Source organism: Acyrthosiphon pisum, chromosome A1, assembly GCF_005508785.2.
Source record: "Acyrthosiphon pisum isolate AL4f chromosome A1, pea_aphid_22Mar2018_4r6ur, whole genome shotgun sequence".
In the NCBI taxonomy this organism is placed as follows: domain Eukaryota; kingdom Metazoa; phylum Arthropoda; class Insecta; order Hemiptera; family Aphididae; genus Acyrthosiphon; species Acyrthosiphon pisum.
This window is the reverse complement of record NC_042494.1, coordinates 127,941,144-127,962,104: the sequence shown is the minus strand read 5'-3', so window position 1 is coordinate 127,962,104 and position 20,961 is coordinate 127,941,144. Positions and strand designations below refer to the sequence as shown.

The 20,961-nt window shown below is 27.6% G+C and overlaps 3 protein-coding genes across 3 annotated transcripts in view; 2 read left to right on the top strand and 1 right to left on the bottom strand.

The window, feature by feature from the left end:
- Window positions 1-3,791: 3,791 nt before the first annotated feature.
- LOC100158839 (uridine 5'-monophosphate synthase-like) lies at window positions 3,792-7,266 on the top strand. Its single transcript, XM_008190848.3, is given in 5 exon segments — window positions 3,792-3,986; window positions 6,036-6,321; window positions 6,387-6,425; window positions 6,427-6,605; window positions 6,855-7,266. Coding segments are annotated over 5 exon segments (855 nt in total). The 5' UTR covers window positions 3,792-3,931; the 3' UTR covers window positions 7,151-7,266.
- Window positions 7,267-9,193: 1,927 nt separating this feature from the next.
- LOC100570509 lies at window positions 9,194-11,469 on the top strand. The gene is made up of 3 exons (XM_003248433.4): window positions 9,194-9,500; window positions 10,595-10,738; window positions 10,838-11,469. Exons 1-3 carry the CDS (start codon window positions 9,446-9,448, stop codon window positions 11,203-11,205), a joined length of 567 nt encoding a protein of 188 aa, XP_003248481.1. The 5' UTR covers window positions 9,194-9,445; the 3' UTR covers window positions 11,206-11,469.
- Window positions 11,470-17,748: 6,279 nt separating this feature from the next.
- LOC100167729 (uncharacterized) overlaps window positions 17,749-20,961 on the bottom strand; it is a 5,274-nt gene continuing 2,061 nt past the window's right edge. Inside the window, 2 exon segments of the mRNA NM_001162291.2 lie at window positions 17,749-18,393; window positions 18,528-18,695. Coding sequence (NP_001155763.1) covers window positions 18,038-18,393; window positions 18,528-18,695 — 524 coding nt within the window. The 3' untranslated portion in view covers window positions 17,749-18,037.

Below are 20,961 nucleotides of genomic sequence, written 5' to 3'. Positions count from 1 at the left end.
CATATTTAATTGGTTTTTATTGATGTTATTTGTTATTATTAAAGAACGCGCGTACACATGCTTGTGGAAAATTGATTTATATCGTTTATATAAAATAAACATATGATATAAAACGCAAGTGTTTACGGTTATTCGTTTAGGACAAATAAATAGCTTTAAAATAAAAATAAATATAAGTCAAAATATTAAACAGTTTTGAAGATACATAAATAAATGCGTGATACGCATGGTTTTGATTAGAAAAAAGTTAATTGCCAATAACTAAAAAAAATAAAAAAGTTAGATTCAATCTCTATAGAGTAGGTATTTCTTCATCATTTTTGGTATACTTTCATATGACGTTAGCCGGTCACTTCACCCTGGAACACATTGTATATTATTTAATATTAGGTACATGTTCTAATAAATATAATATATAGATATTAGGTATATAGCAAAAAATAATGAATAATGTATCACTTTATTTATAAATTATAATTTACAAGCTTTTTTCCTAGGTAAATAATCGTCGATTTTTTTTTTTTGGTGATTTATGCAGTTTTATATAGCATATAACGAAAAAAGTAATGGAGAAATCAGAGGCCCCTAAATAAATTTTAATTATCGAGGCCCGGGGGCCATGGCTTAGCTATCACTCTGGTTGTGCATTAGTGTTTTTTTCATTTTTAGCCATCAAAAATATAAACAGTTTTGATTGTATTTTTTATTATTTCATTTTTATTACACAGATAATTGTTTAAAAAAAGTATCGTTATATTTAAACTACATGCACAAATACCTGTAATTTACTTATTTACCCAATCGCATTTTTATTTATTTGCATTATACCTATACAATAAAACTTTCGTTTAACTATAACAATATTTTCTGTTTAACAAAATAATTGTGTAAGCCATTCCAAATTAGAACCACATATATTCAATTCTATTTAACGAATTTCCATCAATAATACGATTTTTTTTTGTTTTCCACGGAATGTTATGCTTTTTAGACATGTTCATCAAAGTTCTACCATCTTTAGAGATATATAGATTATATAGACCATAATTTTTTTAGTAAAGTTGATAATTTATTTAAACAATTATTATGAGATACATTAAGCTCTATAAATTCCAAGTTTTTAGTTTATCACATAATATATCCATTTTGTTATTTGAAATACCTATAGTAGTATCAATAAGAGTGGTGAAGCTTGAGTCTATTAAATCGAGTAGACGTTGAAAAAAAAAATGGCGCTACGCCTCCCTCTATTTTATTAATTTATTACTAATTTAATTTATCTATAGGTACTGTCAAAAATGTAATGCTTAAAAACTAGAAAAAAATACAGCAAGATCCCTACGGCACTTAAAAACTCTTAAAATGTGATTACTTTTTCGAACTTATAATACTAAAACTCATATGTGTAAATGTGTAATTTATTATTCCATAATTTAAAATGTGATCGATTAAATCGTTTGACATAATGACAAATTACGTAGTATAATAATACAACAAATATTGCAAAAAACCAACCAATATCCACGATAGTACGAAACCAAATTTGTGGCGGACGCAACAACGCAATTAAGTGACAGCATTACGGAAAAATATAATAAAACAAAAATATGAACGATAAGACGCGTTGCATAACTCAATGATAGCCTGCACTCACTTTCAAATTCCCCGTGTGCAGTGCCGTGCCCAGAAAGCCAAGACCTTTCAGATTTATTTTAATACCGTATCAAGTATTTGGAACTAGACTATATAGATATTCAACAATACATTTTCTGAACTTGAGGATAGAAATAAGTTGAAATTATTCAATTAGGTAAACCTAAGCTCAGAAAATGTATCTACAATAGTTCTAAAATAGTCTGCTATTGGTCTGTGATAACAGTTTGTGGATCTTCAATAAATTTTTTCTATGGTAAAATATACATATTTTTAAAAAAGAAATAAACAAGCTGTATTAAAAAAAAAGTAATTCATTTAAGAGATTATTTTGTGATTTTGCAAAAATGTAAAGCTATACATTTTTAAAAATTGACTTGGGCACTGCAGTGTACATATCTTCTTTTTATACATTTGATAAAAACTCGGGCACAGTTAATATGTGGTTAATAGTCTGGTTTTGTGTTTACCTGTGGATACTTTGGGTGCAGATTATAATCGCCTCACATTTTTTAAATGATTTTTTAAGCATGATTATTTTTACTTAGGCGTGCTAAGAACCCAAAGAACCCCCCCTAATTATGCTTATTATCATAACTAGCTTACTAGCTTTTGGCATTTTCAAATAAATGAAGTATATTTTACCAGCGTAAAAATCGGCCTAATTGTTAAATATCCTAGTTTGTTTTTATTTTAAAAATTATAGTTAAATGTAATACTACGATTAATTATTGTTAAATGGTAAGCCATGTAGTTTATCCTACATTGGTAAAACTATTATTAGGCATTTGAAGTAATACCCTGAAGTATAACCTATATATTGTACTAAATACTAATGTAACCATGAATGTTAACTTTTTTCATATGGATCCACAGCAAGCAGGGGCGGACTGGGTAGGAGACAGGCCAGTCAGCGGTTTTAAAACTTCGGGCCATGTTTTACAGGAAATTAATAAACATAATAAAGTCAATTTTTTTTTTATCGAATTACTATTCAATTATGTTTGCTTATCAGTTGCCACTGTTGATTATTTATTAGTTATTACTTTACATAAATATGATAATATTAAAAGACTGGGTACAAGTGTTTGTGATTTTACTATACCACGGCCTCGCCCACGAACAAACTACAAACTATCTGCAACTTCAATAGATGGTCGCGTGCTCGGTATAAATTCAAAATTTAATTTTTGTTGATTTTTGTCGTGAGCAATAGCTTTTAATTTTTCAGTTTCTTTTTTTTTTTTATGGATGGTAAATAAACGCCGTTCAAAACTGTTGCCTCATTTTCAATTTGAATTAAATAACATTTCATATTTGTATTTAAAATAAAAATAAACAATGTGTAATGGGTTTGATCTCACGATATAATATTATGTTCTTCCGTCATCAAATATAATAATATGTATTTTATGTAGAGTGCCGCGCCCCTGCGCGACACGGGTATAGCCGTAACCCGTAAGCCCGTATAGACTAGTGATTTAATCAGAACGATACGAAAATAGAATAAGCCGACAACAAAAATAAATTGATGTGAATTAATTTTCGGCAGAAACATTTTGTATCGTTTAGAATTATACGTCATATTATTATTATTATTATTATTATTTAAGATATATTTTTGTCTGGTTTTCTATTTTATTTTTATAAATAATGTAGGGCAAAATTATATACTACGGTCTACGGCCCACAGGCCAGTCCGCGATCGCTGACCAGCGGACCGGGCCAGTCCGCCCCTGACAGCAAGATCCCTACGGTTAAGTTAGGTAGGTACTATTTTGATAGTTGTAGACAAAGGCGTATTTAAGAGGGAGATTGACCCGCTCCTCTGCCACGTCCATAGCTAAAAATGTATTAATGTTTATCAACATTTTAAATTGAGGTAAAAAGGGGTTTGTAGAATGATTGTAGAATTAATATGTAAAACTATAAATATATGATATTATAATACATAATGGTATTGAAACTAAAACAGTAATTAAATAAAAAATAATTAGTATAATAATTCAATCAATTAATAATTATATTGGAATGCATAATACTGCATACTAATGCATAATAATTAGTATAATAATTCAATCAATTAATAATTATATTGGAATGCATAATACTGAGTGCTAACTTAGTTGCTATATGTATACGTTACAGCATAACGTTGTTTTATTTTACTTTGATTCGTCTGCAACTGACGTGCAACTATCAACGTGTATCTAATATTCTTATTTCCAGCACATAAATAGTTTAATAACTATCAACATAAAAATCCAACTGAAATAAAATGAAGACATCTTTAGTTATTTCAATCACGTTTTTAGCAGTTTTTATTATATCAGGTACATATAATTTTATTTTCACCATAAGTCAATAATATGATCGTGAAATGAAAATTTAAAATTAAACTTTTATTATAGTAAAATATTGTATATTCTTTTTCTATTGTTGTTGTTGATAGGAACATAGGTGGTTTAAGGTACTCTATATACGCCTATTTATATCAAAACTTCGCTATCCAGTGACCAGTATCCTTACTTTCATTACAATTTAAATTAATTTATACGGTTATTATTATATACTATATAGGTACCTACTTATTCTAACGCAAGGAAAGTTTCAACTAATTATTATCTTAATTAAGTTGCGTGTTGAACTATTTTTTTTTGAGGAGCGAAGATTTAAACATTCCACAATTATTACCACCTATATCCATTTCGTTTAAATATACCTACCTAAGTACTTATCAACCAAAGCAGGCAATGTGTACAAAATAATATTATCACAGTATATTATATTATGTATATGAATAAATGTAAAATAAATATAAAACATTGCCTGCTTTGTAATTATAAATGGCATCCGACTTCAACGTTGGTCACTTGGTCACAACTGTGAACAAAGACGGCCATCTATTTGTTGTACCTATATATCTATGGACTATAGACTATGGTTATAATTTATAAAGATTCAAATTACATTACAAAATATAAACATCAAAATAACAATACGGTCATCATGGCTGCTGTGATCGCATAGGCGTGCGCAGACTTTATTCGCAGGTTATGCAATAAGGAAAATAGGGCCCCTCGCAAATTCTAATCTTTCTTTAGTTTATTCTAAAAAACAATTCTAAGCCGTTAAACATTTTTTAAACACATATAGGATTCAATTTACATTTTACAATCTAAGTTTTTGCAAATATACAACTTAGCTTTTTTGCTTCCCTCGGAATCTGAAATCACACATAGTTTTACAGTAGAATATTAAACAACGCGCTGTAGAAATAAGTAATTAATAATTTTGTCTAAACACTCTAAACGATTACGAGTTATGTCAAAAAACATTGGCTCCGTCGGAATACAGTTAAACTTTTCATGGTAAACGTTCTATTGTCTATCAGTAACGTTCCGGCGGTAAAATCACAGATAACAAAACTTAAAGCTTATCTATCCAAACCAGTACCATATTATAACAATGATGGTAGTAATACTTATTAAATTATACACATCGATGTTGACATGATACCGGACTCAGTTATAATAATATGATCTTTGATTACAAACTATAAAAACAATAATAATTATTCTATTCTTGCAACATAGATAACAATATCTACATGTTACGCTTTAGTGTATTAATAGTTTAGATTATTTTGCGGGTCGCGAGAAAAGTGAATACTAAAATTTTTATTATTTTTTTTTATAATATAGAAGATATTATCAAAAATGCTTTGGTATATTATATATGGGCCCCTCAAATAAAGTCACAGACTATGCAGCGGTATACCCTGCATACCCTGTGCGCACGCCTATGTGTGATCGTCTGTCCCTGCCGTGGTGCCATAGTATGGAGTGAAGAGTCGTGGTCTGTGTTCGACGTCTGACCGTCCAGTTTCTCCTAGCGCTGTCTCAATAGTGCTGCGTTCCGTTTCAAAGACATTAATGTCTCTCTCTACCATGGGGAAGAATAACCTGTACGATTCTTCCACGTCAAGTAGAGCCATTGATTTTTTCGCCTCGTCAGTTGGGAGGTCGTCCAGAGCCGGCCCACAAAGTAGTTCAGGCATGTAAGCCGTAGCGAGAGACGTCCCAGGTGAGTATGGATTTCCAACCTCACTGTGTCCCATCTAGGGAAATGAAACATGGTGTGTTCAGCAGAGTCAGATATGCAGGGAAAATGTATAGGCACCCGGGTTGACTGTTTTTTTTTTTTTTAGGTATAGGTACAGTGTTATATCAGTATACTGGTTCTATAATACCGCAGTACCGGTATTCGATTTCAATACCACAAATTCTGGTTATACCACTAGACACTAGTATTTCTATTTATGTTATTATATATTTTTTAATTATTAGTTATTGTACACTGTTATTATTTTTTTTTTTTAGAAAAATCATTAAGAACAAAACTAGAGTTTAAAGAAAGATCTGAATTATTAGAAACTTCTGAAATAGCTCGGAAAATCTTTAAGATAAGCTTAGAAAAGAAAAGTAACTTATGTGTAGCAGTCGATGTTGATACTGCTGACAAACTTTTAGATATTACTGAAAAAGTAGCACCACACATTTGTATTTTAAAAACTCATATTGACGCCATTAATGGTGTCACAGATACTACTATTAATGATTTACAACTCTTAGCCAAACAGTACAACTTTCTTATAATGGAAGATAGGTAATTAAAATAATAGTTGTACGTTAATCATATTATTAATATATAATTAATTTCTATGATGGCAGGAAAATGGCAGATATTGGTAATACTGTTAAATTACAATATAAAAAAAATAGTACATTGGGCAGATCTAATAACAGTACATAGTGTTTCTGGTGGGATGATGTTAAAAGGCATTCAAGAGGTGATAAATGAAAACGCAGACTCATTAGGTAGCCGGGGTGTGTTTATTGTTGCAGAATTAAGTTGCAAGGGAAATTTAATATCGGAACAATACATCAAAGGTAAGGTAATAAGTAATAACTAATAATATTAGGGCCTGTTTGATGAAATTGCCGAGAACACCTTAGTGATGTGTAGCTACCAAAATAGATTATATGTACAGGATGTAAAACAAATTTACGAGTAATGTATAATGTTTGGGCTACTCAAAAACAGAAAAGTCGGTGGCTCATTCTCACAGGCCCCGGTTAATAAAGACAATTTTATACTTTTGATTTTAAATTGTTCACCAATACAATATATTTATATAGAGACTGTGAAGATAGCTGAAGAGTATAAAGACATAGTGGCTGGTCTAGTGTGCCAGTCGCATGATATTATTTCATCGCCTAGCCTACTTCAACTTACACCAGGTGTTAATATTAAAAATGCCAATGATAATCTCGGCCAACAATATCAAACTCCTAGTGATATTATTTTAACCAAAGGAGCTGATATTGCAGTAGTAGGTAGAGCAATTTATCAAGATGACGATCCTGCTGAAGCAGCTAAAATATACAAGGAGTCGTTGTGGAATACTTATTTAGAACGTGTATCGAATTCTTGATTATACTCGAGAATAATTAATATGCCAAGCATATAATTAATAGATATCATTAATTTGGTTTATTTTTCATAAATGTATACAGCTTTATTCGCTACCTTTATTTTTACTATTCTATAACAGGCATTAATTTCTATTGTTTAATAATTGCATTGTTAGCTATAGATAATAAAAGTTAGTAATAGATTATAATAATACTTATACGCATATTATTGTTCATTGAGTAGGTACGTAATAAATAATAATATTTAACAAATTCTATTTTTTCATAACTTTATATATTTTATATTTAACATTTATTTTAACTAAAACTTAAACTGTAAACCTAAAATTGCCGATTGGAGCTTATAAATAAATAAATGAATAAATAAAAAAAAGTACATTCATCGGTCCACTCAAAATCTAAAATAAATGTATGAAGTAATAAATGTTATTTATTATTTAATCCAATTTTTTTTATTATTATATCATTGAGGAATGATACAAACAAGAAAGTTAGCATAACTGTATAAGTATACGTATTTACTAGGTATTAAAAAATTCAAAATGTTTATTTTTCACTTAAATAGACAACTTTAATTCCAACAATTAACTCGATTTACATTTTGACAAAATATTTGATTTTTTTACAACATGTACGAGAAATCGATTGAGCCATATTTTGATAATTGTATTTATAAGTTATTTAAATATTTAAATTTGAAATAAAAAAAAAATTGTTAAAAGGTCACCTACGAAGTACCAATTCACTTTAATAAGGATTTTCTCTGTTGGTTAAACAGTTGAAATTCAATGGTACCTATTTATAACTAGAATTTGGTAAAGAATGTCAGAAGAAAATGGATCGTGTTTTAAAAAATTCGGTTTAAAATTAAAAAATGTGATCACCAGAGCTCTGATTTAAGGTAAAGTTGCAGACATAATAATATATCAAATTAAATTTATAATAGTAAGTCTTGATCAATTTGTTTTTACTAAAAAAGTATTTTTATTTTTAGCTGACAATTGATTGACATTCAGTCACGAAATTCATATCGCTGGTAAAATTCTTAATGATCATTATGAGATAATATTGTCCAATGGTCTTTGAATATTTGGTAATGAAAAATGTATAACATCTTAACCCAAAATGTTTTTTTTTGTGAGTTTTGCATCCCTGCAATGTACAGAGCCATAGAGGTTTATATAAAAATGTGTTTAATTTAATAAAGTTAAGCTTTCTATTATATAGTCCTAAAACAGATGTTTAGTAAAAACTAAAAAGCAACATATTAAATAAATATTATAAGTAGTTGTTTTTATCGACTCATCACATTATCACAATCGCTATGCACCCCTACTTGAAATGATTCAATCGTTGTTAAATATTTCGTATTTTTGTTGATAAATAAATATAAATCATAAAGTCATAACCAATAATGGTATTTTCTTAGATTATCCTTATTACTTTTAATATTCGAGTGAATTCACCCATTAGGTATCAAACTTTAAGTTAAGAACATTACTTGTGTCGCTACGTTGGATTGTTCATGATAATTTAATTTGAATTCAATTTATAAGCGATAAGTATTTTTAACTTGTAAAAACAAACAATTAGGTTAGATATGGACTTATGGTTTCGATTTTGGTGAAATAAGATTTTTCTCACCAACCCCCACCCTTCACACAAGTTTTTTACCCAGTTAAGCCACTGCCTATAATAGCCTATAATAGGTACTAATATAATATATAACCGATAACCCTCCATTTTTTCGTGATATGATTTCAGCAATAATATTAAATCATCAATAATTGAATGGTTGACTACCTATAACTTATAATTTTATTATAAATAATAAATGGGTATCTACCAAGTTAAATCTTTATTATTTTCTTCAAAAATAACATTGATAATAATAAAATTACACAGTATTATACATTCATGTATATTTATAAAAAGTTTCAAAGTGTTAATAAGTAGTAAAAACAAGTTAAAGTTAATGTCATAATTATTTTTCGAAGAATTATTGTTATTATAATTGTAGAATTAATATGTAAAAAGATAAATACATGATATTATAATACACGATTGTTGAAACTAAAACGTAATACGTAAAAAGTAATTAAATAAACAATAATTAGTTTAGTTCAATCGATTAATAATTATATTGGGACGAATTACACTTTCAGCATAACGTTGTTTTATTTGACGTTGATCTCTACGTTTGATTTGAAGCGTAACTATCCATACCTAATATTATTTGCAGCACATATAATATATTATCACTACCTACATACAAATCCAACAGAATAAACAAAATGAGGACATCTTTAGTTATTACAATCGCATTGTTCACGATTTTTACTATATCAGGTAAATAAAATTTGATTTTTACCGTATAAGACAAATAATATGATGATGACGTATTATAATTCCTATAATTTAGAGACACCATAATATTATTTTTAACCAATATCAAAGTTAATTGTGAAAAATTGTGTAACCTCAGTACTGTAGTTCTTACCAAGCTATAATTTATATGTCCATAGGCGCAAATAGACAAATTATTTTGGGGGGGGGACTAAAGCCCCTCCTATAATATTTTCTAAAAATTATATATGCTCAGTACTAATTGCTGACTTTTGGACTGGGGTAATTGGCAGAAATGTGGGGGGACTAAGTCTTCCCAAGCCCCCACCTATTTGCGCCAATGTATATGTCGATTACAACAGGTTATAGTTGATGATTTTCGACACATTTTGTTTGTGTTTTTTCGATAAATAAAATTAACGATTGTAATTTGTAAGTAATTAAACATGTATGTAGGTATATATGTATATGTAACTTTATTCTATATAGCATAATAGATCAGCCGTACACCATTTGCACATCATCAGTTTACCTGAGCCAAATATCGTACATCGTTATTGCGTATCAGCGGCCGATTATCGTTTGTGCATTGTCTAATTACCTGCACCAAATTATCGTACATCATATGCACATCAACATGCTGAGCAATATTAGAAGGGTATAAAAAATAATTTTTGATTGAAAATTCAATGATTGTCATAGTATATTATATCACATGTAATATATATACAAACAATTAAAAATCAACAGGTTAAAAAACTTGTATTTTTTTTAATTGTTAAAAAATAACCTTCATTTTGTGATAAGGAAAACAATTATTTTCATTAATCATATAATTTATATTTTAGGGTTTTGGTTGGGACTTTGGGGCAATTATAATATTGTAATATGCGATTGACACACTTAAGTTAATAGTTATGATAAAGTTAAGGCCGCGACTTATCGACATATCGTGTATGTGTACACGCGCGACCTCTATTTAGGTATAAGGCATATAATATTATGCTGTCAATGTCTGTCACTTATGTAGTTACATATGTAGACATGTAGATATATTGTGTTATAGTATAATTATTTTTATTTATAATACATTTCAGAAATAAGCTGTAAAAATACATGCTCACAATTCCGAAACAAATGTCTTGATGACAGTGACTGTTGTTCTAACAATTGTTACATGGCAGGCAATGTAAATGACAGATTTTGTATGTACCCCGTAAATACAACTGCTGATGCTAAAGGTATTAATTTATAAATATTATTAATACGACATGATATGCAGAAATAATATAATTTGTATTTATATTATTTGTTTTTTTTCTTTATTTCACGACATAAAGTTGAATATGGTTTTTGTTCATACAACGCATCGTTTCATAGTGATTCCAGCAACAATATTTTCAAGTTATTAGGGATAACTGCAGCCCACGCTATGTTGCCAGTTGGCTCAGAAATGAAGTTAACGAACATGGCCAACAATAAAACTATAGATGTCACAATAAATACCTATATGCAACCAAAGAACGGAACCATTTTGCGGATATCCAAAGAAGCAGCACGCGGGTTAGGTGTTAAAGATGGAGAGACATTTCCATGCTCTCTATATATGTGTGTAGGAGACCCCGACATTTCTACATTTAAAAAAATGGCTGTGTTATCTTCATCACTCTTTATAGTTGTATTCATCATTATGACTTTTATAATATGATTTTAATGTAAAATAGTTACAAAGTATGACGGAGTCGACATGCTTATCTCATACGATAAATGTTTCTATTATATTATTGTTAAATTAATTTTATTTTTAAATATCCGATTAATATAAGCTATTAAAACTGTCTGTAATAAGTCTATAATTATTAATTATTACCACATTCTGATATTGTAATTATTTTCATGTTTATGTCAACTAGTCGTATGGAATTAAATTGGAAAATACATTTCATATATTTTAAATAAAACACTTCATGACTTGGCTGCAGAAATATAATATTTTACATAATATCATATATATGCATACACGACATGATAGATACATATCCATAGCCCATAGGTCACATGGAATATAGATAAAATAGCAATCGAAAATTATCTATAGGTAAACTATAATACGCAATATACTGAATTACGGCGTGTTATGCATTTAGATGTATAATTTGAATGTATTTAGAGATAAAATAAATTATAACTAATATAATACATAATTATAGACAACTATCTCAGTAGATACACAGTTTAGACTGTATGGAGATATTTGTCCACACGAGTCGCTAAAATAATTAAATAATTTTTTTTCCAATAATTTGGTTTTAATCTCAAAAATGTAGAAAAATCATATTTAGATACTATATTAGTATACTTACTTGATGATGATTTGATTTGGCATAGTCTTAGAGAGTCCAAGGCAAGTCCCCATCACCCACAATTTTCGCAAATTGGTTGGTATCGAATCAATTATGAAGTTGTAAAAATTAATATTTTCTTTCTTTTTGTTTTAAAAAAATTTTATCCCAACATGACAGTAAAGTAAAGAATACAATTTGTATTTACCTGATATAGTAAAGATTACGAACAACGCAATTGAACCAACTGAAGATTTCTTCATTTTCTCAAGTCAGATTTATGTAATGTTAATGTGAAAATAAGAATATTTTTAAAATCCCATGAATCAGACATAGAGAATAGAGATTGACGCCCAATAAAACAATGAATGCAGAAGCGTTATAATGGACCTCGTCAATAAAGGTTATGGTAATTAATGGTAATTGCTCACGCACCAGAGTTGTTTTCTCAGATGTCACCCAAACGTTTGACAAAAAATACATCTATATTCTTAAGTTTAAACTAAAAAAAAGAACTCGTTCTGTTGTATAGTAGGTGTGTCAGATGTGTTAATTTTGAGTTTAACGATAAATTATTGCATACGATAAACGTTGTAAACGACTCCGATTGGAGACGGTCTGTCTGCACCTGTCAGACTATACTTATATTTTCTTAGGATATATTATTATATATTAATATTGCTCACTTTATATCCTAACTAATATACTAAATGATCTGCTCAAAATCTAAAATCTAAGTATTTCCATATTAAATCTTAAGAAAATAAGATTAAAATATCTACTTCCCCTGTTTTATAAAAAAACATGTAATTTTATGACTACCAAATTTCAAATTTCCATCGTTAAAAAATAACATTAAAATATTATTGAATGCATTATAAATGAAATTAACCTACCTAATCAAAATGAGCACAATATTATCCTCTATTATACTGGATATCCCCAACATCCCCAACATCCGCAACATCATCGACTTTAACGAGGGCTATATGGGACTATTAGATACCTACTCATTATATAACATAGTTAGGTACCTTATCTGTAACTTCAACTGGGTAACTGTAGTTAGTTTTATAATTTGTATTGGTCTTATTATTATGCGACACTTAGCATTAGAATAATAATAAATTATTATTACGAGCAATAACTAATAGCCATACGTATGATGCTACTTATATAACTATTGTCTATCTCTATAATCAATTTCAAAAATATATTAATAACTCTCATTAAGTTCAGATAACAAAATGTGTTAACAAAAATAAATCTAAGTAATTCTCTAAGGTTTACCCACACATGTATCATGTAGGTAAAATTGTCAACACCTTGAATTCCTAACAAAAATTGTAAATTCTAGATTTTTAATGGATTTTACCATTTTTTTCCTAGACTAGGGGAAAGTCTAAACTCTTCACAATAATCTGTCTGCATGAACAATGATTTATTGCTATAAACATATAAATATATGAAACAAATTAACTATGGTAGATAAGTAGATAACACTTATGAAAACTGTGGTTTTCAAAGCATTATTTAAATATCAAAATCATATAGAGTTAACTAATGCTGTAATAGTTATTAGGTACACTATGTTCTTTGATTTGACTGTTTTGAATTATAATTAATTAAGTACATCTATACTCGTAAATCATAATAATTGATAATCTATAATAATATGTGGCCAGGGGCGGTTTGGCCTGTCGGGAAATCGGGAAACTTGTGAGGGCCGGTAAGGTTGGTAAAATTTTTATAATATAATTACAAAAAAAAATTATATTTTTATAAATTAAGCATAAAATATATTAAAAAAATCATATATCTACGAAGGTATTATTTTTAATATCTTAAACTATTGCAATTCATAGTAGGAATTTTGGTATTTACACTATTTTCCCTCCAATTCATGCTAATGTATTATTTAGAAATCTGTGGCATTGGTATTTTAGTATTCATATTTTATACTCTTACAGATGCGTGTTAAGTGTAAAAATTCAATTGAACTGTGCAATTCAAATTATGTCTGACACTAGTGAAAAACGATAAAAGGGTGGCGCTGAAAAGGTACGAGAAAAAAAGAAAAAACTGTTAATGGAACCTATTTACGTGGAACCTTGTTTTAGATTTTTAATCATTAGGAATAAAAGTTGAACATTTTATAAATTTTTAACTAGAAAATAATTATTTAATTTTTAATTTGATAAATTTTGTCATAATTCAAACATAAATGCCTATAAAAAAAATGTGCATTCATTTTAATATTTTTTAAAAATATTGTATTGCAAATATTGTAAAAATATATCAGGAACCTTGTATTAAATTTTCATGCTTTTTGGCCCAACAAATAAAATTTTATTTTTATTTGTAGAAAAAAAAACTAAAAAAATTAAAATTTGAAATATTTTGTAAAAAGATCAAAGATTTTTGATGAAAGATCAAATTATTTTCAAAACTGTATGGCGTATACAAAATGCTAATATAAACATTCAGTGAAATTTTCAAGTATCTACCGTTTGAAATGTCATTGTGTGTACTGTGTATAGTTGGTACATACAATATAATTATTATTACTTCCAAGTACCCACAAATAATATTTTTTAATTAAAACAGAATAAGCAATATCGTTATTCTTCGTTTAAATAGTTATTTAATTTCGTCCAAATTTGAATTTAAAATATCTATAAAAAACTGTGTTTATATATTTTTTATATTTTCTGGAGACAGTATATGAACTTATTTATATTAAAATAACTAAAGTACTTATGGGATAGGTACCTTGTTTTAAATTGTCGATCCTTAACTATAAAAATTGAACATTTAATATATTTATAACTATAAAATAATTTGCAAATTTTTGAAATTTTGTCAAAATTTGAACTTTAAATGATGATAAAAAAAATCGTACCTATGTATCTATAATTTTTTTCAATTGCTATCATCACAACTAATGAGGAACCTTGTAAATATTTGGTGAAAATTTAAAGTATCCACGGTTGTTTGTTTTTGAATTATATCAAAATAAGAAAATTTAAACTCCAAACGCTTATAAATAATTAGATTGACTTTCCTGTAAACATTTTGTTGTTGTTAAAGGGTAAAAAAACTTAAGAGGTATGAAGAATCCTGTATTAAACTTTCAAATCTTGGTCCATAGATATAATTGTAAAATGTTTATGAATTTACAACTCAAATTCATTTCCAAATCTTTGTGATTTTGACGAATTTTGTCAGACGCTGTTCAAACATTCATAAAATATACTGTGAATTTATGCAGCTCAATTTGTTTTTTAATTTCCACTGACAGTAACTTGTAAGAAACCTTGTATTCAATTTTCAAGTTTTTAAACACAGCAAAAAAAGTTTTATCGACAATATTTTTTTAAAAAAACTAATAAAAATTGAAAAATGTTGATAAATAATTTCTTATACCTATAAATAGTTCAAAAAGGGTCAATAGAAAATGGTATTTCTAACATTGGATGAAAATTTGTAGTATTTACGGTTATTAGTTTTTAGTTAAACCGAAAAAAACTAAATCAAAAATCCCCGTTTTCCTTAATTTTTTGTATGTTTGTCACAGTGATTTTGAATACTACTGTGAATTTTCTATTTTCAATTTTGACCTCACAAAAGTAGCAACTAGATTCACTTTTCTATCTGAAAATATGATGAATATGGAAACATTATTTCTACTAGAAAAGTTACAATGTTTACAGACAGAAAATAAACAAAACCACATCTTTATAAAATTAATACATTCATCGATTCGCTAAGAATCTAAAATTATTTAAGGAATGAAATACCAAGTCGCTATATAAGAATTAATGAAATAGAAATATACATAATTTCATAATTTTAAATCATAATATTTAAAATAGATAGTATGATAACATTATAATACTGTAATATTATTTAATGTTTTTTTTTTTTTTTTTTTTAACACGTATATAGAAGAAACAGAACTCTCCAGAATGCCATACTTTTCGTTGATAATTTTCTTTTACCACACCAATCAAATTTATTTTAAATGTTTTAAAATTTAAATTAAGCTTCTATCGTTCAAAGTACTTACAACATTACTTAAATTATCTATGAACGAGGTGCCTACTAGCCTCAACTTGGCTACACCTATTATTAAGTGTATTGACATCCATATTTATGTAGTTCTTGTCTTAGTCTTATACTCTTATCAATAATTTTACATTTTTACAGATTATAAATTTTAATTCGAAACTTGAAACTCAGAAGTCTAATAAGACATTTAGTATGGTAGAAATGTTTTCTTATATCATATTATAATATCTGAGATTTCTATCTGGCGAAATTAGATATACTATGTAAGCCATAAGGTGTACCGTGTCCCTTGTCCACATTTCATTGTGATTTGAAGTTGTACATTTTGCCGTGTATGGAGAAGAATGATGAAGCAAATTAATGCAGCTCCACAAATTATATTAATAACTGTAAATTATTTTAATAGCCGGACAGCTCAGACATGTAGGTAATTAAAATAAATTATTATGTTACAGATATTAAATATAATTTGAAATACATTATAAGTTTCGATTATTAATTATAACATTAGAACCAGGGACTGGAACCGTACCGAAAAGAACCGGTTTTGGAACCGGAACCCTTAAATACATTTTTTTAGGAACCGAAACCGAAACCGAAACCTATATTTTGATGTAGAGGTTTTTACGGTATTTTTTCGGTTTTTTTCGGTTCCAAAATCCAATAGATATTTTAACTATGGTGTAAGTTGGTAATAACTAATTATTAGTAATAATAAATAATTATAGAATTGTAGACCCATAAAAGTTTATCAATGCTAAGAAATAAGAATATTATTACATAATAATGTGTACAAGTACAAGTAGTACAACAGAATTGTCATAAAAGAAATACCAAAAATCAAAATTCTAATTTCCATATAATCGATATCAATATTATTATTGAATCGCAATTACCAATAGCTGATGTAGAATTTCTGAAAATAATAGCAATTTGGACATTTATAAGTGATTCAGAATTCAGAGTAAGTTGTCATATAAATTATAAATTATAATTGTTACCTTACTAATATATATGCCTGCATTGATAATATTAAATACCTAAACCTAATGCGGCTATCGTTAACTCTTTTCTCTATACTATATGCTCTGTACAATTCTTCTTAACTGTTCTTCCGTCTTCATTAGCGCGGTATATATTGTTTAAATTTATATTTTTATATATAAGTTATAAATTATTATATCAAACTGAAACATGGGTCACCCAAGTGTGTTAAAAATTCATTCTTATTTGTTTTTTCAATAATAGTTTTTTATTTATTTTAAATATTAACATGTATTTATTTATTTTAATTTATTATTTTGTTTTTATAAAATCCTTAAATATATAAGTCCAATATGTGGTATTGGTCGAAACAGATACAGAACTGCAAACTTACAGTATTTAATTATAAATCATTTTAAGCTGATACCATTATTTTAGTAACTAATATTATTTATTGTCATGTTGAACATACTATAGAATGATATTTGTATGAAAATTAAAAAAAGGCCTATTATTATTTATTAGTTTTCAATAAATTTGCAAAAATAAATAAAAATAATATATTACCGGGGGACGGAGTGATCGAGCGGACTAAGGCGTCGGTTGCGACGCATGCCGACTACGGTTCGATATCTCAGTTATGGATGACATTTTTCTTCGGGCAAGTCACGGTGTCCGGAAAACAAGTGCCGCATCACCCACCCGGGCACGGCAGATACCTATGGGTGCCCAAATCAAAAAATTCTGCCAAAAACAAACACACACGGGTTCCTCCCCCTACCAACAAAAAATCTAAAAAAAAAATAGCTAATGGCCTAGATTGCCGGGGTTAAGCTCAATAAAAAAAATATATATATTTATATAACCTACCGTCTATTTATATTTAAGTTTAGTTTATTTTTTATTCATACAAACAATTGTGTAGATATTTATTTGTATTAATGAATGATAAGGAGTCAAATAAATAGTAAATACTTACTAAATTAAAAATGAGATTGATATTTTGGGTTGATCACATTAGATATGTTAACTGTTACAATAAAGTTTGCACCTAAAATTTCAAACTTACATAAATTAATATTACTTTGTTTTAATAAAAAGTAAATTTCAAATTTTGTAACAAGTGTATAGTTTTGCTTATATTTATAACATCATCTTGAATAATAACGAAAATAAACTCATATAAGGTAAAACATAATTAAGATATTTGTAATACGAAGAATTCTCCAAACGGGGTACAACAATCGTGCAAGGTATTTTTCCTCCGTCTTCAATATTAAATACCTTGGCTGTTTCTCTGGACAACTCTAGAATTACTCCATTTTCTGTTGAAGGATAATCATTTATTGTAACCATTAACTTTTTATCTCTGAGTATCACTTCGACTTGGGTGCCTGGTTTCAATTGAGCGTGGGCTGCATTTAAACCATGTATTTTGTACATTCGATCATTAATTGTCATATTTTTCGGGGTGTTATATGAACACATTCCTGTTTGATCTTATTGATGAACAAAAAAGAAAACACATTATTATCTTTATTGTTTTACATAATACAACTATATTATATATTATACTTATTACTTAGATGTATATTATATATACATATATACAAAAATATATTATTATAAATACCTTTATAACTAAAGAAGGATGATATTGGAGTGAGGAAGTTAGTATTGTCATTACAATAACTTCTAAAAGAGAGCCACGAGAAACTACATTTTGAGTAACAACATTCACAGTCACTTGAACATTTCTTATATAAACTTTTACATGTATCATACTGATCACAGAATATGCCTAAAATAAAAAAAATACAATTTTATTAAATAATGTTTAATTTCACGCAAGTGATTATTAATAATTTATTTTCAAGCAGAAATGTATAATGGATAATTCAAATGTATACATATTTTTTAGATCATAAGACATCTCCTTTCTAAAATATGGTAGATACCTATGGTTCACTTAGTTGTAGTCGTAATAGTAAAAAGGTGGGCAAGTGTATGTCGCTCTGCTGTATAGTAGGTTACAAGTGGGTCACTGTATAATGGATGGTATTAAATTTGAATTCAACGATATATCATTGTATAAGAAAAACGATTCTGAGCGTAGACGGTATGTCAGTCTAGGTATAAGACATATTATATACTTATATCTATGGTATTAAAAAAAAAATTGACCTATAATAAATTCCAAAATAATCATATCACAATATCCATTAGGTACTTATAACGCGTTATACATCAAAAACAAACCGTGATACTATCATAGATATATTATAATAGTATACTTTAGAAGTTTCAAGTATCCATGAATAATATTATACAATCACAACAAAATAACTAAAATAGTTATTCTAGGTTTTTTAATATGTAATTTCGTCCAAATATGAACCAGGGGCGCCATTAAAAAAATATATATATTTATATATATATATAAATGTAGGAAACCTATGCAAACATATGTAAATATTCTTTCCTTCCCTTTTATAATTCTAATTGAAACTAATGCAACTTTTAAATAGCTAGCAATTCAAAGAATTAAAAGCTTATAAGCAGTTAAAGCAACCAGCTAATGTCATTACTGTACATATACAAAAACTTAAAATATACCTATATATTTTATATTACCTATATATGAAAACATGTATAAGTTAATTATGACGGCGCATTGGAGTATTAATGGCAGGCCAATTGTTAACATTTTTTAAGTTAGTGGTGCCATTGCACACCCTGCCCCCCACCCCAAATGACGCCCCTGATATGAACTTAAAATGACTATAAAAATAAACTGTGCTTATGTATTTTTTAGATTTTTTGGTAACAGACTTAACTACTTATGTGGAATCTTGATATAAAAGTTGATATTAACATATTTAACAAAATAATTATTCAATTTTAAATTTGATACATTTTTTCAAAATTTGATCTTTAAATGCTTGTAAAAAAAATTGTGCCAATGTATTTTTAATATTTTTCAACCGTTATTGGAATAATATATCAGGAGCCATGCATTACATTTTAGATTCTGAGTGAAACGATGAATGTATTGATTTTACAATGATGTGTGTTTTATTTTTTATTTTTATTTTTTTTCATTTTTTTTTTGTGTCTGTCATTACTTTTTAGGAAAGTAAAAGTGCTTGGATTTTCTTCAACAGTATATTTTCTAATAGGAAAGTGAATCTAGTTGGTACTTTGGGGGGTCAAAAGTAAAATTTTTCCAATAGTTTTCAAAAGCACCGGGAAAAACAAAAGAAAAATTAAGGAAAAACGGGAATTTTTGAGAACAGTTTGGTGTAACTTTAAAAAAAATGACCGTAGATAAATAAAGTTTTCACTGGTTGTTTATATTTCCATTTTCCATACATGAAACATTTTCAAAATATTTTGATTTGTTTTGAACATTGAACTGTTTAGGAACGTATTCAGTTTCCAATATTATTAGTTTTTTTTTCTATGAATGTCAATAAAACTTTATTTGTTGGATAAAAAAGCTTGAAAATTGAATATGAGGCTCCTAGTATATTGTTTCAAAGGCAGATGAAAAATATTAAAAATTGTTAGTCACAGTTTTTTTTTATAAGCATTTAAAGTTCAAAAAATGACAAAATATGGAAAAATCACGAAAATTAGCAAATTATTTTTAGTTAAGAATTCGTAAAAATTTTTCTTTTTAAATCTAAGATTTTAAAATGTAATACAAGATTCCTCATAATATTGACTATCTTTATCAAAAAAAAAAAATGTTTACAAAAAAGTCAAATTAAATTTTTATGAGCGTTTGAAATTCATATTTTTACAACATTTGATATTCGCTCGATTTCTCATGTGACGAATTTTTTATTTAATTGTAATTAAAAAACGAATGACTGTAGATATTTGAAAATTTCACTGAATGTTAATATTTTCATTTATTATACACCATAAAATGTTGAAAATATTTTGAATTTTTTTGAGCTGTTTACGGACATTCTCAGTTTTCAATTTGTTTAGTTTTTCTTTCTATAAATATCAATAAAACTTTGTTTGTTGGGTAAAAAAGCGTGAAAATTAATGCAAGG